Genomic DNA, 23,501 nt, shown 5'->3' with positions numbered 1-23,501 from the left:
TCGTGGGCAAAACATTTTAGTGGCGGAGGGGAGTAAAAGATGTGCAGCTTGTCCTGCAATTCTATACATTTTGCCATGGGGCTAGGGTGACCAAATGTCCCGGATTGTGTGGGACAGTCCCGTGTCCCACAACCAAACAATCATGTCCCGCATTTTATCAACAAATTCAAACAACACTAATTTAGAAAAGAAAGTTGATTTGTCCCGTATTTCAGTCAGACATTCCAACCTGTCTCTTGCAGTTACGTTGCGCTTATGAACATATTTATATCATAAGGATGTTGTACATGTGATGTTAAACACCTCTCAGATCTGATATTATGTGCAGTGCAAGAGGAGAGGTAGGCCAATATCATAGGCCTATCGCCATCCAATTTTTTCAACTCCTTTCGGGCTAAATTCCAGCTAAACTTGGAGAGTTTACAAAAAGCGTGCTTCTGATGAAGAGCTACAAAAGTAAGTAAACAGCCATATTAGACTGAAAAGATATAAGGTCATTTCGTCAAACTTGTGAGGCTCTCCATGCTCATTAGTTGCTCATTCAACATATTTGCTGCTACTTCACTCAATCCCATTTAAAGATATGCCCTTCCTGACTGTTTTACATTCCCTGAGACCAAACAGAAAATGTTTCCTTGGCCAAATGTTCCCAGATTTTCATAAAACAGCCACAAATGTGGTCTTTCGTTTCTGCGTCACAAAAATGTTTCATGAGGCAAAAGAGTATGCTATAAATCACTTCAATTAGCTTGTTTGGTGAAGTGGGATTAGGGGTGTAGTGCTGCCAGAGCACACCGGAGCATCAGTCCGCCCCTTTTCTCTCCCCACAATGATGCTCTTTTAGTAAAGTTAGATCAAAGCTAACAGCAGTGTCTTGGAAGATCACATGATTAATTGGTATTCTACATAACAGAACTAAATATAATAGCACAGTATAATGTTACTGTTACATCAAAAACGCTAAGTGATTTCTTATGAGATTTTAGGATGGTTAGCTGAATAGTCCAAAAATAATTATCATGTGGCCAAAACTCAACAGCGTGTGCCACTAGGCAGAATTTGCTTGGATTGAAACAAAATACAGGAAGGCTATATAGTTTGTTAACACCATATGCTCTAATTGGTGGCTCTAATAACGAAAAAGTAATTGAAGAAGTTCTAAATGCATATTCCCATGAAACTGATTGAGATCAAATGATTGGCATGCGATGCGATGCTGGCAAAATGTTGTATTCATGTAGGCTACACTGTCCCGCAAAATCATCCTGTTGTCCGGCATTTGGGTATTTTAAATGTGGTCAACCTACATGGGGTGTAGAGAAAATGTTGCAGTTTTAAAGCTAATTTCCTGCAATTTTACACATTTTCCATTACTTATGCCATGTTGATATGATATCTGAGTGAGAGTGACTAACAAAATAGTTGGATAGACTAACTTACCTAGCAATCTATATAATGTCAGCTGACATGGGCTAATTAAGTGACTTTCAGTGACTGACATAACAAGAAGAAAACTGCCGATGCACTACCAAATTTCGAAATTGCACGTTGTGTATTCTACTATCCTAGATAGTTGAGACCCCGACTGAAAGTGAAAGTCACATAATTATGTCGCTTATGCCTAGAAACGGCACTGCCCCTTGTCCCCCAACCACATTCTCTCTTGTTCATTCATCCTTCTCTTTCTTATACTATCACTCTCCCCCTTTCCTTTTTTTCATCTCACTACTGCCACCTGTCCTCTCTATGTACACACAGTCATTGGCCGGCTCTCATTGGAGTAGACGGTGGCCAGTCAAATGCTGGCATTGTGGTCCAGGGGGAGGTAAAATGGTTCCTGGATATTCATGAGGACCAGCTGTAGCTTTGAGTGCTCTATCATAGACTGAGCCACAACAGTTAAGACCTCACTGGCTAGAGTCTCAGCGCTGCTGCTAGAGGGAAAGTCTGCAAGAGGATGAGAGAGAGACACAGATAGAGACAGAAACACACACAGAAACAAAGACAGACACACAGAGAGTGACAGGGAGAGCTAGAGAGACAGAGAGAGGGAGACACTGTTGCTCCAGTGAAATTGTGTTGGAGAGGAAAACAGAGACTGGGAAAGACAGAGAAAGAGAGGGAGACAGACCAACTGAAGAGAGAGAGAGAGAAAACTGAAAGGGATCTTTTCTAGTGAGCAGGTTTTCTCCTCAGAGTATGGTGGCAAAGAGCACATGGATTTAGTAGAGCTGTACCTCCCTGAGTGTTTCACCTATCACTCTGACACTGAGTAAGTACATGGACTATTCTGATCCATCTTCTGTATATATATGAACTGTAGAGTGTAAAGAAAGTGAAATTGTTATCTAGGCAATGTAATGTTATCTAGGCAATGGTAAGCATTGAATTATGTACATGTGCAGTGCACTACTATTTGCAGTCTCGTTCTCAAATGAAGATCATAGTTTTGGTGTTTTTATTTGCTATTTGGTGTGATGGTGGCTTCTATGTCAGTATAAGCACCTCTGTGTGAAACGGGGTAGTGGGCTATCTTATGTAGTTAGGGAACAAGTGTACCTCTTGGATTTTTACTGAAAAAGAGAGTGTCTGAATGAGAGGATGAGGACTTTGGCGGATGAGACCCACACCTGCATTGTGTATGCAGAGCTAAGGGAGTAGGTCTGAAAGTGAAAGTGAGGGAGGGAGGGGAGGTAGAGAGAGTGAAAATGTGAGGGAATTAAATGAGTTGGGAGAGTGAGAGAGATAAAAATACTTTAGAGAGAGGTGAGCTTATGTAGGTCACTGATGTTATTAGCTATTTGTTGCACCACTGCAAAGCAAACTCTGTCTTGAATGCAATGTCAAAATGTAGATTTGCTCCTAAAAATACCTGAGATGGCCATAAACAATAACTAGTAATACTGCATAGTTCTAGACTGGCCTGGAACTCACCTTTCTGGTAAAAAATAGTTATTAATTGCTGAGGTGTACTCACTTTTGAGGACACAAATTAAGTACATAGTACATATAGTCCATTATGAAAATATTAAAAATCATATTTAATTTTTCCTATTCAACAAAAGTGGGGGCATGGGGCTTGAAATGACTGAAATGCTTTCTAGGAATAGTAACAATCAAATTATAAATTATTTACTATAAGATTTCACCTTTTTTATAACTTTCTAATAAATATGTTCAAATTTAGTGACAGTACAATATTGGCACCATTTCATATAACTGACGACAGATACGTTTCTGCCAAGCGTCCTCTGAGTGATGCAGAGACACCATTCGAATATCTGCAGTCTCGTTACAACTTCAGCTGTGACCAAGAGAAAGTGGTCGTATTTCAATTCGACAAAATTATTTAGTATTTTTTCATGACGAGAGCTTTAAATCCGGCTGAGAATATCACAGTGCGGTGAATCCATTCGCTAGACTGTCCCGTTTAATATGCCGTCTCCCAAGCTGGGCTACGTCGCTCAGAAACAGAGGAAATTGATTATTTGTCTGGATAGGCCAGAAAATGTGATACGTCACTCCCTATGCAAATGTGGGGTGTGAAACCTGACAGAGTGGAAGCAAAAAGCACAGACAGATGAGGCTTTCTGGCACTAGAAGGCACTGGACCCTGCGACATTCTCAGAGTGTTCTGTACACCAAAATATTAGTCGGAACTGGTTCAGAACCTCTCAAAGTAAATAGGGGACTTATCATCTAAGAGGTTTTAACCCTGTGATAATATTAGACAACAGCTCCGATAAGAACCAGAGGATAGCAGGAGAATAGACAGAGAGGGAGAGTGACTGACAGATAGAGGGGGGAGTAGAGGATGTAGAGACAGAGCATGTTGTTATGTTTTGTGTAACTATATGTTGCTATTAGTGTAATTACAGTGTTAATATACAGTTATAAGAAAAGTTTTACCATGTTTGGTAGCAAAAATATGAAGAGCGATTATTTTCACCTGTTATTACATTAGCATCAGATACTTTTTTTAAATCAATTGCTTTGTCATGCCAATAAAGCTTTTTGAATCGAAAATGAATTGAATTTAACAGAGCAAGTGAGAAATGGAGCGGGATAGAGAAAGATGGGAGTAGAGGGGGGAGACAGGAAGTGAGGGAAAGAAAGATAGGGAGAGCGCAGGAGAGCAAAAGAGATAGAGAGAGAGACTTATCAAACTGGTTTGACCCATGCCCATTGAGACACTTAAACTAAGACTCTTATCAGTGGTGTTTCAGCTTAGGCCTGATACCTCCTCATCTCCTATTGGCCCATTAGGAATCACTGTGCACGAATCCCCTCCGACCCAAATCACTGACCTTGAAGCAGGGCAGTGTAAATAGCCAACACTCTTCCAGTATAAATGGTAATAGCAGAGAAATGTTTTTGAAACAGCTGAAATGTATAGACAATATTTGAGACTTGTTTTATTGCTTTTTCACTTTGAAATTGCAGTAACAGCCTGTTACATTCTTAAATTTCCGCAGTAGCTGCCGGCTGCACTGAGCCACATAAAACTATGGAAGCCCATTCCCACCACCAAAAACATGTAAAATGTAGATCATACAAATAGCATATGTTTCTTTTCCATTTGTAACATTGTGTGGCGAGACAACAAAGAGACAACAACTGCGATTGGACAAAAACTAACAGGGCTGAGCTAGCTGTATGCAGGGTTGCCTCATGTAGACCTTTTGCATCTGTAATTAAAAATACATTCATACAGTTTGTCATCACTATTGTGTTGATTGATTAATTCATTCCAGTCAATCATTTTGGATTAAAAAGGCCTAGGTAGCCTAGCCACAAGTGTATAAACTAGATTTGATCCCATTCACATTTTCTCAGAACACAAATAAATGGGCCTATTTTAGGCAATAAAAACAAGACGTTACATTTCCCCTGGCCAGGCCCAGATGGGATCTCATAGGCTTCTCCAGGCTACCTGCAGCTGTGGTTGTTATCAGTAGGCTACAGTTGATCAGACTGAAGCACAGACTAATTGTGCACGTTGACAAACCTTGAGGCATTTTATTTTATTGGTGGGTTTCCATATAAAACAGCTTGTTGTGGTGAATTCCCTTATACCCACATTTTCAGTCGCAATTTGCTTTTACCATGATTTGCATGATATTGATAAAAATGAAGCCTGGTTTGTTGTCATATTGTAAGGTAGGCCTACTGTACTTTTATTATCATATGAGAGGGTTAATCATTATTATTCAAGAGTGTAATATGGTTTGGTTGTATTATTCAATAGTGTAATTGAATAATAGTTTGTGCTTACTCGCTAGTGGCTACCGTGATATTTACAGTCAGTTTGAGCTGCAGACCAAGAATTTCGTGTTGCCAGCCATAGCGAAAGGTAAGACAGGGTTGTAATGTGAATTGAAAAGTAGAATTCTCTTTCGTCACCCTGCTCCTCAGACTCTCCATCATCTCTCGTGGTGGGAATAGGGCCTAAAGAACGGTGCAAAGCTAGAGTAACCCACATCCACATGAACCTATACCTGACATTTTAGATACATTTTGGGTCTAAAATATTTTTTCAAAATGGACTATTAAACAAAAACGAAATAAACCCAAATAATCCCTTTATTGAGACATTCCCTCTCTCACTCTACCTCTCTTTTTGCTTCGCTGTGTGTGTGTGTGTGTGTGTGTTTGTGTGTCCGGCTCTCTTGTCTGGTTGGTCATTGTCTGTATTGTGACCTCATTTGAGAGTGAGTGTTGCCTCCTCTCCTTTCTTTCTTCACACCCCGGGTTAATGACCCAGCGATAGACCCCTTTCTCTCTCTCCCTCTCTGCTTCCATGTTTATCCCCCTCTTTCTGTCAATTAGAGTTGTTTTGGATATGGGCAGACAGAGAGTGTTGTGCACACACACACACACACACACACACACACTGTTTGATAATGTACCTCTGAGTCTGTGATTTACACCCAGCGTCTATGGGAACTGCACTGACAGGGCTTTGATTAGCTTTTATGAAGAGCTGTAGATTATAGATCTGTCAGGTTAGATATCACACCACGTCTTACCATTCCACTCTAATGCTATTGCATTATGAGAGAAAAATCTACTGCCACTAAGTAATGGGAGAATGCCTCAATTCAGGTCTATGCGGAGCTGACACAGCAATATCTACCTGTGTGATGGATAGCTGATGAGAGAACAAACTGGTCTCCTCACACTCCCTTGTCCTCTGCCAGCTTTATTGGACAACTTCGGAGTGAACAATATATCAGTTTATCTATTTTAATATAAAACTAAAGTAGAATGAGGTTGAAGTTTGAATGACTCACTCTCTCTCTCTCTCTCTCTCTCTCTCTCTCTCTCTCTCTCTCTCTCTCTCTCTCTCTCTCTCTCTCTCTCTGAATCTCTATCCCCCCCACTCTCTCCCTCTCTCTCTCCCTCTCTCTTTCTCTTTCTTTCAATCTCTCTATCTCTCTCTGTGGATTTCGAGGGGTGATAGAGCGTGGTCATGGTTGACTCTGGTGGTGTTTAGGGCAGCCAGATGGTTTGCCTGCCAAATTAGTGGTGGTCATGACCGTGTGGATTTACATGGCAGGAACAGAGCTTGGTTTCCTGCCATGAGCTGGGAGGGGGTATGGCGACACATGATGGCATGCAAGCATGTATGTGTTTTTGTTCAAGTGTTTACGATGACACATGACCACATTTTAAAGCATGTCTGAGAAAAGTGTGAATGAAGCGTGAAGTGTGTACAGTATGTGTATGTGGTAGGAGCCTATGGTCACATGGGTCAGCATGTACGTGTGCCTGTGTGTGTGTGAACACTATGTATTTTAGAATACTGTCACGTGCATTGTAGCCAACTGTAGGGGGATGAACATACCTCCATACAGTAGAATGTGAAAACACACAGTTTCTACTAGCATAGAAACACAACACATTCCCAAAATGAATGCCTCTACAACGCTCAACTAAACAGAGTTGAAAAACAAATCTATAGACTTTGTTTTGGTAACTGAACACAATTGGTAATATCTACTACAGCCAGGGGCGCAACTTTGGTTTTAGAAGTGGGGGGGACATTCTTTTTTATTAAATTTTTTAATCCAGTCGGATAAACACTCCAAACAGCCTACCCGACTGCTCGGAGGCGTCCGCATGGTCCTAAAGCACACCATTGCCTCGTTTTGTATCACATTCCAATAATAAAACTGGGGGGGACAAAAATGCAATTTCAGAATGTGTGTGTGGGGGGCATGTCCCCCCCTTCCCCAGTGAAAGTTGTGCCCCTGACTACAGCATACCTTCACCAAGAGGTCTGGAAGAAAAAAACAATCTGGTCCAGGATCTTTGTTTAGATTTCCATATGTTAAGCAATCTCCTGTGTGTGTAATAGACCTCAGCTTTGCATATGTGGGAAATTGCAAACGGCTGGGTTGGTGAGCGTGAAGATGGATAGATAGACATACAGAGAGAGATAAAGGGATCAGGAGAGAGGGATAGGGGTAGGAGGCACAGAGGGAGAGGGAGAGAGTGACAGAGAGTGGAGAGAGGGGGAGACGGTTCCTACCCCTTTTCTTTTTGTCCCTCTGATAGAGGGAGTAAGGGAAAGGATAAAGGAAGTTTAGGGAAAAAGGGTGCTGGAAGATGGTTGGTCAGTGTTAACGTGGGCAGGACAGATATGAGGTTGTATGGGAATGCATGGGTGGGTGTATTTCTGTAGGTCTACATTGGGGTCAAGTGTTGTAACTGACTGATGGATCTAGACAGAAAGGGCATGTTAAATCCATCATGCCATAATGTTACCAGATATTACCATAAAGTCATCCTACTGTATCTCTCTCTTCCCCCAAAGACTCCTTGGCAGGATGTCGGTGAGGGGCTTGGACCCCCCCTGTCCCCCTTCCATAAAGAATGAGCCCTCCAGCCCCAGCTCCCAGGGGGACAGCCCAGCCCAACCCAGTCCCGGGGGCTCCTCCTCGGACACCAACTCCAGCTACGGCCCCCTGGGCAAGGGCCACAACCACACCAACGGCTTGGACTCACCAGGGCTCTATGGACACAAAGCGGGCATGGGGAACAACGGCACAGCCAACAGGCGGGTGTTTGTGTGTGTTTGTGTGTCTGTGTGTGTCTTTTTGTCTGTCTTTCTGTGTACGTGCACATTTGTGTATGTATGGGTCTATGCTTGGGTGCATGTACCATATATATGAGTGTAACCCCTTTTTCTCTCCCTCTCTCTCTCTCTCTCTCTCTCTCTCTCTCTCTCTCTCTCTCTCTCTCTCTCTCTCTCTCTCTCTCTCTCTCTCTCTCTCTCTCTCTCTCTCTCTCTCTCTCCAGGCGGTTGTGTGGTGAGGATGGCCAAGTGAAGTGTGAGTTCATGCTGGGTTCTGTGGCTAAGAGGCTGTGTCTGGTGTGTGGAGACGTGGGGTCAGGGTACCACTACGGTGTGGCCTCCTGTGAGGCCTGCAAGGCCTTCTTCAAGAGGACCATTCAGGGTAAGGCCCACTCACATAAGCAATGAGGTTAAGAGCTCAACTGAAGTGCCCACATGTTACAATAGGCTAAAAAGTATATGGTCAAAGGGCAGAGGTGTATGGCTTTATACAGATAAACCTGCAGTAGGCTGATGAGTTCCTACAGCCTCTGTTTTAGAATCAACACCTGATCAACTCTAAGGATGCAAGCTTACAGGTTCCCTTGCCTTCTCTGCCTATACAGTAAAGACCTTAGTGGTTGTGTTCAAATCAAATCAAATGCGCTGAATACAATGAGTGTAGACTTTAACATGAAATGCTTGCTTACGAGCCCTTCTCAATAGTAACAAAAGTGGAATAAAATACACAAGAATGGAGCTATATACAGGGAGTATCAGTACCAGATCAATGTGCAGAGGTACAAGGTATTTGAGGTAGATATGTACATGAAGGCAGGGTAAAGTGACTAGGCATCAGGATAGATAATAATAAGAGTAAAATAAAGAACAGAGTAGCAGCAGTATATGATGAGTGTAAAAGTGTATGTGTATGTGTGTGGGCATGTGTATGTACACATATGGTACACTGTGTATATGCTTACACTGTGGTGATCAGGACAGCATATGTGTTGCCAACAGTGTTTTAACCTGCCCCACAGCATCTGTTGTTTAAGCTGAGGACTGTTTACATAAGAGGAAAGTGTAGGAATGTGCTGGCCTGTGTGTGTGTGTGTTTGTGGGTGTGTCTCATCCATATGTTTGTAGCATGTTGTGGTATTGTTTTAATGTGATTGTCTGTGAATGGGTCATGGCCCTCGTAGGCTAAGGCCCGCTTTAGGCTAGTTTAGCCGCCTCCGCACGCAGATGGGCATGCCAAGGGTCAAGGTTCATACCTTAATGGCTGTCAGGTCAAACGCTTACAGTAGATCAGGTGATCAGATGCTTCCTGAATTTAATAGGACATGGCAGCTTAGAGTGCTGTTGATTAGCTGACTTCCAGAACATTAACCTGGTTTTTCCTCATTGTTTCTTAGAGTTTCCTGTGTCTTTTCAGCATCTTGTTTGTTTTGAAGTTGTTGAATGAAAGGTTTTGTAAGTGAGAGAAAATGGTCCCCTTTTCTTGACTGGCTTTTTGTCTCTCCATCTCTCCTCCCCTCTCTATCCCTCTCTCCTCTCTGTCGTTACATCTTTCTCTCCATCTACACCCCATCTCCTTTCTCTCCCACCCACAGGTAACATCGAGTACAGCTGCCCGGCCACCAGTGAGTGTGAGATCACCAAGCGGAGGAGGAAGTCTTGTCAGGCCTGTCGCTTCATGAAGTGTATCAACGTCGGCATGATGAGAGAAGGTGAGGAAGGAACTTCTCTACTCCTCAATGTCAAATACATGTACTCCTTTATTTACCTTGAAATATATATACTCCTCCATATATGCCAATATATACTTTTCTGTATCCCAATAGAACTTTATCCATTGTCTTATAACAGTGTGGATATAAACTTCCTCTACACTAGAATGGAGTCCTGCCGTATTGACTTCAGTGTGAAATGTAATCCCTTTGCCTGTTAAACAGGACCAGCCCCTTAGTGCTTGCTAGTGTGCCTGCTCAGTGTTCATGTATGGTGTGTCTTTATAGGATGCTATTGTACCTCCAAAATAGACCATGGCTGTCTGCCACATACAGTGCGTCTCTATTCCTTTTTGTCAACACAGTAGCCTGACTCACTACTCTCACACACAGAATAGAAATAGATTAACCAGAACAACAGACATATCTTACATTCTACATTCTATGGCCCCCAAACACTCAGGAGAGTTTTACAGTGAGTGTCTGGGGCAGCGCTCTCATGGTCTTGTGGTCAGGACTGGAGTGTGTGGCTGGTGACATATTGTTGGCTAGATAAAGAAGTGACCCAAAAAGGCAAAGCTTCAATGTATGAGCCACTTATTGAAGGCTGCGTGTGAGCAACCGATCGCTGTTTAGAGAGAGAGAGAGAGAGAGAGAGAGAGGGAGAGAGAGTTTACTGCCACCTGCTCCCTCCCCCTTCAGCTCATCAACTTTGATTTAATCATCCATCAACCAGGGTGAGAAGGATCCAGCATCTGTTTACTGTCACCCTGTGTGTGTGTGTGTGTGTGTGTGTGTGTGTGTGTGTGTGTGTGTGTGTGTGTGTGTGTGTGTGTGTGTGTGTGTGTGTGTGTGTGTGTGTGTGTGTGTGTGTGTGTGTGTGTGTGTGTGTGTGTGTGTGTGTGTGCGAGCATGTGTGTGCATGTCTCCTTTTTTAATTAGCTCCTTTTAATAGGGGAAGGGCATCTCCCGCACCCAGCTCTGGCTCCTATAGCCTTGCCCCCCCTGCCTCCTCGTAAATTCCTCCAGATGCCTTGTGGGATTCCTGGACCTCCATGAAATGTGAACCGCCCCTCGTAACTCCCATCGTAAACCCCCTGGTAGCGGTCCTTGTAACGCACCCCATCGTGCCTCGTAACGCCCCTCTTCCTCTGGGGGGCTGCAATAAAGGTAGAGACGGGTGGGGGGGGGTTGACTTTTAACAGGCGAGAGAGGTCCATGTAAACACAAGAGGATAGAGACCCTCGGTCTAGAATAGAACTTGATTAAACACGGAATCAGTGTTCCATTTTAGAATTCAGTAGGGCAGTGGACTAACAAACATTCTAATTGTTCCACTACTTGGAACACTGGTCTTACCTCATAGGTTAAACCAGAAGAAGGGCTTTTGTCATGAGAATTTCTATCTCTAATTCAACCTAAGCTTGAATCATTACCAGGCGTTGTAAGGCTCTGGTTATAATCATAAATGATTCAAGGTCCACAACCAGCAAGAATGATCTGTATTTTTAATCATGGAGAGCTCTGCCGCCAAAAAACATACATACAGCTTTATACCCCTTGACACACAAAGGCACTTTGCTCCGCCCACCTTTAGGAGGCTTTTTTTTAACCCGTTTTCTCAGTCCCCTTCACCCTGGAATGTTTAGTCCCGCCCCCCTCTGTTAGTGAGTTGCCACTACATTATAACTCTAACACCGTTCACACATTTATACTGTATTTGGGGTGAAATCCTTTAGTCATTATTCTTAAAATACAAATTAATCTATCAGCTTTATGCATTCTCTCTCCCCTGAGCAGTGTGTATATATCAGGTTTGTCCTTGTGTGTCGAGGATATGACAGTAAATCATATCACATAGCTCTAATCACATGGGAGACTTAATTTAAATTCTGGGCACACCGTTGAAATAGAATGAGTAGAATTCCAATTATAGGGTTAAGACTTAGCCATATTATATACATAATAATAGCTCTATTACTTCATTTGTTTATCTCTTCAAAGAATACACGTTTTTGACATCCTTTCATGACCGAGTGCCTGACTAACAGGCTTGCAGTAGGCCAGGGGTGTCAAATTCATTCCATTGAGGGCCTAGTATCTGCAGGTTTTTGGTTTTTCCTTTCAATTACGACCTAGACACCCAGGTGAGGGGAGTTCTTGACTAATTAGTGACCTTAATTCATCAATCAAGTACAAGGGAGGAGTGAAACCCCACAGACACTCTGCCCTTCGTGAAATGATTTTGACAGATGTGCAGTAGGCTAATAAGGAAGGATATTCGTTGACATCAGATCATTATCCAGGCAGCTTTACATAGTTCCTCCCTCAGTGGCTTTGCTACTACACATACATGCTGACTGCTAATGTTTCATTGGTAGCACTGGTGCTCCAAACTTAAACATGTTGTGCCCTATAAACTAATATGCAACCCTGTAAATACATTTGTTTATTATAAAAAACGAAATGTTGATACAAATACCTGTCATTGAAATTAAAAAGTAATTTGTGGAATATTAGGTTGTGTAAAAGCACTATTTTACTATTGAGATGCATTGCATTGAAAATTGTACACTGTCTCTTTAAGAACGTCAAGTTTGTGATCACCTACATGCAAGATATCAGTCATTAATTCCTTGCTATGATCATTGATTTCCTGAAGAAGCTATTCCCTTTTCCTTTCTTTCTGTGCCCCCAAGTATTTGGATATCCTGGTAAAGAGACCAGGTTGTTAGCTAGCCAGCTAATGAGGTAACAATCATGACTGAACAAGGTGTAAACAAATGGTTAATGGCCCGCCAGTAATTTTTGAATGGCCCAGCGACATGGTTTATGAATGTAAAATGTGGCCTGCCAATTCGTGACAGGAAGAAAACGTTGCGTTTTGAACTGTTTAGGCTAGAAACAAGCTGTTTTCACTGTAGTAAGGGTGCACACATTTTTCACTAGGGCACTCGGAAACAAGTTTCATTTGTTAAAAAAATTTGCAGTGGTGCTCCCAAATTAAAATTCCAGGTCGCACAGCAAAATATTTAGGAACATATGATGCCATGTAGAATGTTGAGCCTGGTCTGTTTTCTGCTTAGTGGATATCTGTGTCTTAATCCCGCCCCCGTCTAGGGGTGCAGGGGGACTTCAAACAGGGGTGAGGGCAGAGGGGCAGTGACCCAACAACCTCCTCCTTATCGGACCCCTCAGATCACTCTGACACAGAGTGTAGAATGTGTGTGCGTATGTGTGCGTGCGTGTGTGTGTGTAAGAGGATGGTCCGACAGTTACTCATACACATCAGAGCTAAGTGTAACTGTAACTCTTCAGAGTGGAATGTGCTGACAATGAAAGGGACAAAAATAGCAGTGGAGGATATTCAGGATAACAGTGTACACACACACACACACTCATTTACATTACATTTTAGTCATTTAGCAGACGCTCTTATCCAGAGCGACTTACAATTAGTGCATTCATCTTAAGATATCTAGGTGAGACAACGCATCATTGGGAGGGCCAAGAGACCAGAGGTGGCGAACCGAGTGCTTGGCTTGGGATGTAGGGTTGAGCATAGCCTGAAGGCTTGGGGGTAGAAGCTGTTAAGGAGCCTTTCGGACCTAGACTTGGTGCTCCGGTACCGCTTACCGTGCGGTAGCAGAGAGAACAGTCTATTACTTGGGTGACTGGAGTTTTTGACAATTTTTGGGGCCTTCCTCTGACACCGCCTAGTATATTGGTCATGGATGGCAGGAAGCTTGGCCCCAGTGATGTACTGGGCCGTACGCACTACCCTCTGTAGCACCTTATGGTCGGATGCCGAGCAGTTGCCATACCAGGCGGTGATGCAACCGGTCAGGATGCTCTCGATGGTGCAGTTGTATAACTTTTTGAGGATCTGGTGACCCATGCCAAATCTTTTCAGTCTCCTGAGGGGGAAAAGGTGTTGTCGTGCCCTCTTCACGACTGTCTTGGTGTGTTTGGACCATGATAGTTTGCTGGTGATGTGGACACCAAGGAACTTGAAACTCTCGACCTGCTCCACTACTCCCCGTCGATGTGAATGGGGGCGTGTTCGGCCCTCCTTTCCCTGTAGGCCACGATCAGCTCCTTTGTCTTGCTCATGTTGAGGGAGAGGTTGTTGTCCTGGCACCACACTGCCAGGTCTCTGACCTCTTCCCTATAGGCTGTCTCATCGTTGTCGGTGATCAGGCCTACCACTGTTGTGTCGTCAGCAAACTTAATGATGGTGTTGGAGTCGTGCTTGGCCAGTCGTGGTTTAACAGGGAGTACAGGAGGGGACTAAGCACGCACCCCTGAGGGGCCCCCGTGTTGAGAATCAGCGTGGCAGATACGTTGTTGCCTACCCTTATCACCTGAGGGCGGCCCGTCAGGAAGTCCAGGATCCAGTTGCAGAGGGAGGTTTTTAGTCCCAGGGTCCTTAGCTTAGTGATGAATTTTGTGGGCACTATGCCTTTGAGATTGCGTCATCTGTGGATCTGTTGGGGCGGTATGCGAATTGGAGTGGGTCTAGGGTTTCCGGGATGATGGTGTTGATGTGAGCCTTGAGCAGCCTTTCAAAGCACTTCATGGATACCGACGTGAGTGCTACGGGGCGGTAGTCATTTAGGCAGGTTACCTTCGCTTTTTGGGCACAGGGACTATGGTGGTCTGCTTGAAACATGTCGGTATTACAGACTCAGTCAGGGAGAGGTTGAAAATGTCAGTGAAGACACTTGCCAGTTGGTCCGCGCATGCTCTGAGTACACGTCCTGGTAATCCGTCTGGCCCCGCGGCCTTGTGAATGTTTACCTGTTTAAAGGTCTTTCTTACATCGGCTATGGAGAGTGTGATCACACAGTCGTCCAGAACAGCTGGTGCTCTCATGCATGCTTCAGTGTCGCTTGCCTCGAAGTGAGCATCAACGGCATTTAGCTCGTCTGGTAGGCTCGCGTCGCTGGGCAGCTCGCGGCTGGGTTTCCTTTCGTTTCCCTTTGCCTCCCTGTTGTGCTGTCTATCTGTCTTTGCATCTTCTCTGCTGTCACTGTGCTTCCTCTTGTTCTCTGTCTGTCTGTCTGTCTGTCTCTGTCTGTCTGCTTAAGCCTTATACGTTCTAAATGCCAAGCTCACGACTTAGGCTATATTGCTAATTAATGCCTGTCATATGTGTTCATTACTATTACAGGGCTCCAGACTAACATTTTCCCCTGGTGTCACTGGTGTCACTAACTTTCACATTTGGTGGCACCAGCCCATGATTTGGTCGGACCCAAATCATGAGTGATCATCTCATAAATTAATTCATAGTGAATTAATAAGAAGTATAATAAATATATGTTATTTCATCTAACACATCCAAGCGGGAACGCTTGATTCAATATATTTTTATGTACAACCTAATCCAGTTATTGTCATGAATTCTGGGTTTTACTGTAAAAAAAGCACTCCAGAATTTCCAGAGTTTTGTTTTGTTCAATAGAAATGAATTTCATACATCTTTATGTACACTAACTACTATCATAGGCTAATTAATTTGGTGTTCAACACCTGAGAAATTGAAAACTCAAAACACATTAACTAGATTGCTTACTATAAATATAACTCCCACTGCTAGTAGCCTAGCCATGTATTCATCCAACAGTAAATGTGATGTCCTTAAAAAACATTAAAGTTGTAGGCTACTTACTACCCATGAGACCTAATAGGTCTATGCCATCGCAATGGCCGGTGCAAATTCTGCGTGCGCACTGCTCCATATCTCAAAGCTATATCAAATATCTTGGTTGTAAAATAGTTGCTATTGAGCTGAATATTGAGAGTTGAGAAATAAAAATGTAAGCTACAGAAAGCTGAAACCCTCCTCTCTTCTACAAGGACAAGGGACGAAGCTTCCAAAGCTGTGTTTTCCCCTCAATTGCATTTAGAAATGTTATACGATCAGAACACATTTTTCTCTCCAGCGCATGGGGGGAGAGGAGAGTGGCTTGCTCATCCCAGTAGCAGGCCCCAGCGAGGGCATATGCAGGAATCATGAGCATAATGCACTTTACTGTTTGACCAAATCATGGTTTTAGCCTTCCAAAAAATACAAAGTTTTGTGTGAGGGGACAATGTAGAATGTGCTTTTTCTATGTTTATAGGCACCCTTTCTGGGGTTTTTTTTACAATCCGTGATCTTGGCTGTCTAACTGATGACAGCGTTTGAAAGTGAGTTTGCGTGACCTCAGCTCAGCCTATCAGAAAACCGGGCCAGCCCATCTTGGTAGGGGGGCCGGCCGTTGCCCACTAATTGGCCAAAGGCTCATTATAGATTAGTATAACAAAGAAATTGCTCAAAAATCTTTTTTTTATTCTTAAGAGGCACATGGATGCCAGCTATGTCACCTTTTCATTGTTTTATTTCTATATAAATATTTGGGGGTGTCAATTTCGACCAGCCCCCCCAATAAAATAATGGTTCAGCTCATCTGGCATTTGCCAGAATTGCCAGATGGCCAATCCGCCCCTGGTTCCCCTTGCTGCTCCTTAGGCAAGCACCAGGATCTTGAAGATGATGCGAGCTTCGACTGGAAGCCAGTGAAGTGTGTGGAGGAGCGAGGTGACATGGGAGAACTTATGGTTGAACACCAGGCGGGCTGCGGCATTCTGGATAACTTGCAGGGATTTGATGGCACAAGTTGGGAGCCCAGCCAACAGAGAGTTGCAGTAGTCTAGACGGGAGATGACAAGTGCCTGTATTAAGACCTATGCCACTTCCTGTGTGAGGAAAGGTCATACTCTACAGATGTTGTAGAGCAGGTGTATTCAACTCTTACACTACGAGGTCTGGAGCCTGCTGGTTTTCTGTTCTATCTGATAATTACTTTCACACACCTGGTGTCACAGGTCTAAATCAGTCCCTGATTAGAGGGGAACAATGAAACAATGCAGTGGAACTGGCTTTGAGGTCCAGAGTTGAGTTTGAGGGTTGTAGAGCATGAACATGCAGGAGCAAGTCACTGCTTTGATGTTTGCAAAGAACGACAGGGTGTTGTCCAGGGTCACGCCAAGGTTCTTTGCGCTCTTGGAGGGAAAATCTGTGGAGTTGTCAACCGTGATGGAGAGGTCTTCGAGCAGGCAGGCCTTCCCTGGGAGGAAGAGCAGTTCAGTTTTGACGAAGTTGAGCTTTAGGTGGTGGGCCGACATCCATGCTGAGATGTCTGCCAGGCACACAGAGATGCGTGTCACCACCTGGGTGTCAGAAGGGGTTAAGGAGAATAGTACTTGATTGTCATCCGCATAGCAGTGATAGGAGAGACCATGTGAGGATATGACAGAGCCGAGTGACTTGGTATAAAGAGAAAAGAGGAGAGGGCCTAGAACTGATTGGCAGAGCCTGAGACGGCCAATCTTGAGAGGGTGGAGAGGAGGATCTGATGGTTGACGGTGTCGAAGGCAGCGGATAGATCTAGGAGGATGAGAACAGAGGAGAGAGAGTCAGCTTTCTCAGAGCGGAGAGCGTCTGTGACACAGAGGACAGCGATCTCAGTTGAGTCGCCTTGAAGCCTGACTGGTTAGGGTAAAAAAAAAATTCTGAGAGAGATAATGGGAGAGTTGGCCAGAGATAAGACAGCACGCTCAAGTGTTTTGGAAAGAAAAGAAAAAAAGGGATACTGGTCGGTAGTTTTTGATGTCAGAGGGGTCAAGAGTTGGTTTCTTGAGGAGGAGAGCAGCTCTGGCCATAATAATATAATAATAATAATATGCCATTTAGCAGACGCTTTTATCCAAAGCGACTTACAGTCATGCGTGCATACATTTTTTTTTGTGTATGGGTGGTCCCGGGGATCGAACCCACTACCTTGGCGTTACAAGCGCCGTGCTCTACCAGCTGAGCTACAGAGGACCACAACCTGCCCACCTGACCCCATCTTGAAGTCAGAGGGGACGCAGCCGGTGGTCAGGTATGAGTTGGTGAGGGAAGTGAGGAATGGGAGAAGGGCTCCAGAGATGGTCTGGAGAAGGGGATGGGGTCAGGTGGGCAGGTTGTTAGGCAACTGGACATCACTAGTCGCAGGATTTCATCTGGAGAAAGAGGTCAAGGCATAGGGCAGTTCTGTGTAAGTGGGATCAGTGGGCTTAGTAGGCTGAATGAATGAGGAGCGGATGTCGTTAACATTTTTTTCAAAGTGGTTGACAAAGTCATCCGCAGAGTGGGAGGAGAAGGAGGTAGAAGATTATGGAAGGAGGAGAAAGTGGAGAAGGGTTTCCCAGGGTTGGAGGCAGAAGCTTGAAATGTAGAGTAATAGAAAGCAGCTTTAGCAGCGGATACAGAGGAAGAGTAGATAGAGAGAAGGGAGAGGAAGGATGATCCTCCGGAAGTTTAGTTTTCCTCCGTTTCCGCTCAGCTGCCCGCAGCCCCGTTCTGCCAGCACGCAGTGAGTCAATCAGCCACGGAGCTGGGGAAGGGGAAGGTCGAGCCGGCCGGGAGGAAAGGGAGACAGTGTGAGTCAAAGGATGGGGAAAGGGAGGAGAGTAGGGTCGAAGAGGCAGAGTCAGGAGACAGGAGGGAGAAGGATTTAGCAGAAGGGAGAGATGATAGGATAGAAGAGGAGAGGAGAGAGTAGTTGGAGAGAGAAAGCAAAGATTGCTGCGGCGCATGACCATCTGGGTAGGGGCAGGGTTGGAGTGGTAGGGTTGGGTTGGAGGAGAGATGGAGAGAAAATTAAACAATGTAGTGAGACATGGAGGGGGGGTTGCAGGGAGATTAATAGGCGAACAGCCTCTAGTGAAGATTGGAGGTGACTGGGAAAGGGTGAGGTCAGAAAGAGGTGGAAATAATTTAATTGAAGTCAGGCATCTGGAGGTTAAAGTCGCCCAGTACAATGAGTGGTGAGCCATTGTCAGGAAATTAGCTTATCAAGGTGTCAAGCTCATTGAGGAACTCTCCAAGGGCACCTGGTGGGCGATAGATGACAACAATGTTAAACTTGAGTGGACAAGTGACAGTGACTGCATGGAATTCAAATGAGGAGATAGACAGGTGAGAGAGGGGGAAAAGTGAAAATCTCCACTTAGGAGAAATGAGTAGCCCTGTGACACCACCGCGACGACCAGATGCTCTCAGACTATGAGAGAACACATAGTCAGATGATGAGAGAGCAGCTGGAGTAGCAGTGTTCTCTGGGGTAATCCATGTCTCTTTCAGTGGCAAGAAATGTAGAAACTGAAGGGCAATATAGGCTGAGATTAACTCAGCCTTACTGACCGCAGATCGGCAATTCCAAATGCTGCCCGAGACTAGGAATTCCACATGGGTTGTGCATACAGGGTAAACTAAATTAGAAAGGTTGCAGCCAAAATGATATCATCAGAAAATAACTAGGTAAGATAACTAGGTAAGATAAGAGAGTGGTGTGGAGCCTTCCTCTTTCCTTCCTCGAAACAACCCGGCAGAAACGTCTTTGTTTCGGTGACAGTCTTTGTTTCGGCGACAATGCCGACGCTTGACAATACTACCGCTTACAGCTGCTACTGAAAAAACAGGGGAAACTGAAGTACTAAGTACTAATTGCATAGCAGAGGTGAAAGACACCTTCCAGCACACACACACACACACACACACACACACACACACACACACACACACACACACACACAGATACACACACACAAAGGGTTGGGTAGGTTACTTTTTAAATGTAATCCGTTAGTTACTACCCACTCGGCTAGTAGTTACCTGTCCAAAATTGTAATCAGGAACGTAACTTTTGGGTTACCCAAATTCAGTAACGTAATCTGATTACTTTCAGTTACCTTTTGATTACTTTTCCCTTAAGGGGTATTAGATGACAAAAAGGATCCATCAAACGCATTTGGTGTCATCATAGTGGTCTCTGACTTGTGGTCAAACTCGCTCAGGTGGAACAAACTGAAACTTCAGCATTTTTCCAATACTGAATTGAATGCCATTGAGAAAACAGAAAGATGTCATTTTTTTTCTCGCAAACATTTACATTTTAAAGTAATTTAAAAGTTTTTTCTGAATTTATAAGTAATCATCTAGTTTTTCAAAAGTATCTGTAATCTGATTATAATATTTTTGCTGGTAACGTAACTGATTACGGTTACATTTTTGGGGGGTAATCAGATTACATGTTCACACAAACACACACACGCACATCAAACCTCACCACCTCTAAAGGAGGTTAGCATTTTTCGTAATGAATCTTGTTCTGGAGGCAGCACTGCAGTTGTCACTAGCTGGTACAGCCACAAAGTCATAAAATCTGATTTTAAACCTAACCCTAACCTTAACTATACTGCTAACCCTAATACCTAACCCTAGCCTTAAATTAAGACCAAAAATCTAATTTTTGTTTTAATTAATATTTACAATATAGCTAGCCAATTTTGACTTTGCAGCTGGCCCATCTTGCGGAAATCGCAAGATTCATTACAATAAACGTCAACCTGCAATGTCAGTCCTTCCACTGTGGTCGGAAATAAGGTCTGGATTAGTCTAGCAGTTGGCAGTTGCTACAGTTTGAGGTTTGGGACGGGTAATGAGGGATGAGGATGTGTGTGTACTGGGAGGGATTTCACTGTGTTGACACATACACTGGATTATGTGAAAGCAAAGGGGCAATAGTGTGTGTGTCAACATAGTGAAATCCCTCCCAGTACACACACATCCTCATCCCTCATCATCACCCGTCCCAAACTTCAAACTGTAGCACCTGCCAACCGCTAGACTAATCCAGACCGTGTTTCCGACCACAGTGGAAGGACTGACATCACTAAAGCTCCAGGGGTCCTAGCTTACCCGCCTGTTTACTCCTTAATACCCCTCTCATCTCCTCAGGCCAGAGGTGGGACCAAGTCACTATTATTCAAGTCACAAGAAAGTCTCAAGTCACAAGGTCCGAGTCTCAAGTCGAGTCCTAGTAGAACGGGTAGAGTCTCGAGTCAAGTCCAAGTCGTGCATAAGACCAAGTCAAGTCGAGTGGAGTCTCAAGTCTCAAGTCAAGTAAAAAATAAAAAAGAGATATGCCATGACTTATTTAAATACAAATCTTTGTCTATTTATTGAGGCTACCAGACAGCCCTTTGATTATTTCGTCTACAACACATTTGGTTATGTAATAATAATAAAAAATGTTTTATCCAAATGCAAGCTTCATGAGTAAATTATCAATTTCAAGCAATTTTGACATACAAAAAGACAAGTAGCCCTGTGTTAGTAATTGTTGCTTGATGCCCCATTGCTGGTGAGCTTGCAAAGTAAACAGTTAATATTCTTGATCACCTAACAATTTTTGGAGCTGCATATTTATGGCAATCCTCTCCTACAATTTGTAGAGACTTGATTCGACAGCAGCCTTTGTTCTGACCTCTAATAGAAGCTCTCTAAGTCACGTTAGTATAACAGATGCATTCTCTTTGGAGGGGGATAGGGTGTCACTGGATGGTGGAGTGTGCCAATGTGCGTGCGTGCATGTCCGTGTGTTTGTGTGCTGTGGCTGTGAATTACCCCAAATTCAACCCCCACCACGTGCCCCTTTTTACCCCCCTAATCTTGATGTTAGCTCCTCATCTCCATGGGGATGGTTACCGCTGAGCTTGTTAAGATGAGCAGTTGTCATCATGTGCCTGTGTGTGTTGTTGCTTATGGTGTGACAGGGTTGTGACATCTCTCTCTAAGGCTCCCTATAATCTTAGAGATGTCACAAATGTCAATCAAATGAACTTGAAGAGTGTATCACTCTCCTGGTTTTGAAATTGTGGTAGTGTGCTAAACAGGAATACTGTGTTTTTGTGTACACATGCAAGTGTTTAATGTACCTAAAGTTGAGTGTGTGTGTGTGGTGTCCCAGGTGTGCGGCTGGACCGGGTGCGTGGGGGCAGACAGAAGTACAAGAGAAGGATAGACTCTGAGAACAACCCCTACCTCAACCCTCAACACGGCCTGCCACAGAAGAGAACATGTAAGAACACAAAACACTCTCCCTTTCTTTCTTTTTCTCTCTCTTGCTTGCTCTCTCTGTCTTTGTCTCTCTCTCATAACAGGCTCACATTTGTGCATTTAGATATTAATAAAGGCTATTTTAAATGAACATCTCTCGTTCTCTCTCTGTCTTTGTCTCTCAGTTCCTCTAGGTGGTCTGGTAGAGAATAAGGTGGTCTCTCTCCTGCTGGTGGCTGAACCAGAGAGTATCTTTGCAATGCCGGACCCCACCGTCCCCGACAGTGACATCAAAGCCCTGACCATACTGTGTGACCTTGCCGACCGCGAACTGGTGGTCAACATCGGCTGGGCCAAACACATCCCTGGTAGGAAAACACACAGATACAGGAATACATGGGTATACTGTACATACACACAAACACACGCACACACACACAGAGGCATAAACACACATAATAGTCACACACATCATAGTCAATAAAACTCTTATCAGCTCAGACTGGAGATTGTTGCCCCCTGAGTTGGATTAAGACTTTAGTCCAGAAACAGAAAACAGTGTGAATCTGTGTGTATGTATGTGTCTGTGCTCTGCTAAGCCAAGGTAAGGATGTGTCATTTGCAGTGGTGTAGCACAGTTCCGCGGGGACCCATTATCCCTTAGGTCTAGCACAAAAAATACTTAAATTGTTTAAGCATATGTATGCAAAGGAGATGTGTCGTGCTGCATGAGGCCTAATGGTGGTCACACCAGATACTGAACGGTTTTCTGATCCACGTCCCTACCTTTTTTAAAGGTATCTGTGACCAACATAATCATATCTGTACTCCCAGTCATGTGAAATCCATAGATTAGGGCTTATTACATTTATTTCAATTGACTGATATGAACTGTAACAGTAAAATAATTGCATGTTGTGTTTATATTTTTGTTCAGTGTAATGATGTGTTCAAATGCTATCTGGGGGGCCCGACCTTCGGGGGCCCGACAATATAATAATATTGTTTTTCTTTTTGGAGGGGGGGTTGGGGGCCCCAAAAGCTTGCCCCCCCCCACCCCCCAGCTTTGCTGGGGCTGCGGGTGTGTGTGCTATGCCAGTGGTCACTTGACCATGTGCCAGAGCCTACTACCACCTGAAAGTATTAGTAGTAGTACTCTTAATGTTTCCCCCCTTCCTCCCTGCTGATAAGAGGAGTGTGTAGGGAGAACTCCTCCTAGATTAGTGCTCTCCAGGATGGAGGGCATAGGAGGCAAAATAAGCTGTTTAAGCCTGTTTAAGCAAGCCAGGGTTTAGTTGTGTAGTGACAACACATATGGATCATCGGACACACACTAATGGTGGAGATAAAGAGGAAGAGGCCATCTCTCTTCACCCCCACGGTTGAGTTTGCATTCCACCCTGTTGTGGATACATGGTTGAGCTTGTGACAGCCCTCAGTCTCTCTCTCTAGGAAGTCTTTGTTTTGGAAAGGCCCTTGGGTGTGGGCCAGCTGTGTTTATCTGGTCTAACTGGGAAAACTAGTCCCTCCCACAACTACACCCATGGTGACACACAGGATTAGATATCTGTCTAACTGTATAATTGTCCTGCCTCGTTTAACCAAACGTCAGATTTAGTTTAATATACTTTAGCTGTATTTTATATTTCCTGTTGAATTTCCTTACATAAGTATTGTTATTAAATTTGTCAGGGTACACAAACTTGTAGAAATCGAATGGCATTCCCCAAGTAGATAGCAGTGAAGGTAGATATGACCATATATCCAGTATCTTTTTCAC

General features: G+C 44.0%; 1 protein-coding gene across 3 annotated transcripts in view; it reads left to right on the top strand.

The window, feature by feature from the left end:
* Window positions 1-23,501, top strand: part of LOC121548846 (estrogen-related receptor gamma-like) — a 37,103-nt gene that overhangs the window by 9,817 nt on the left and 3,785 nt on the right. For 2 of the 3 annotated variants that reach the window (XM_045210226.1, XM_045210227.1), the window contains exons 2-6: window positions 7,820-8,062; window positions 8,305-8,462; window positions 9,673-9,789; window positions 21,633-21,743; window positions 21,907-22,089. In XM_045210226.1, the coding sequence (XP_045066161.1) occupies window positions 7,833-8,062; window positions 8,305-8,462; window positions 9,673-9,789; window positions 21,633-21,743; window positions 21,907-22,089 (799 nt within the window). In that variant the 5' untranslated portion in view covers window positions 7,820-7,832. Of the gene's footprint in view, window positions 1-1,898; window positions 2,273-7,819; window positions 8,063-8,304; window positions 8,463-9,672; window positions 9,790-21,632; window positions 21,744-21,906; window positions 22,090-23,501 lie in introns of those variants that run through there. The other variant, XM_045210225.1, reaches the window with a different exon arrangement.

Source organism: Coregonus clupeaformis, chromosome 33, assembly GCF_020615455.1.
Source record: "Coregonus clupeaformis isolate EN_2021a chromosome 33, ASM2061545v1, whole genome shotgun sequence".
In the NCBI taxonomy this organism is placed as follows: domain Eukaryota; kingdom Metazoa; phylum Chordata; class Actinopteri; order Salmoniformes; family Salmonidae; genus Coregonus; species Coregonus clupeaformis.
Note: the sequence above shows the minus strand (reverse complement) of the source record. Positions and strands in the feature narration are given on the sequence as shown.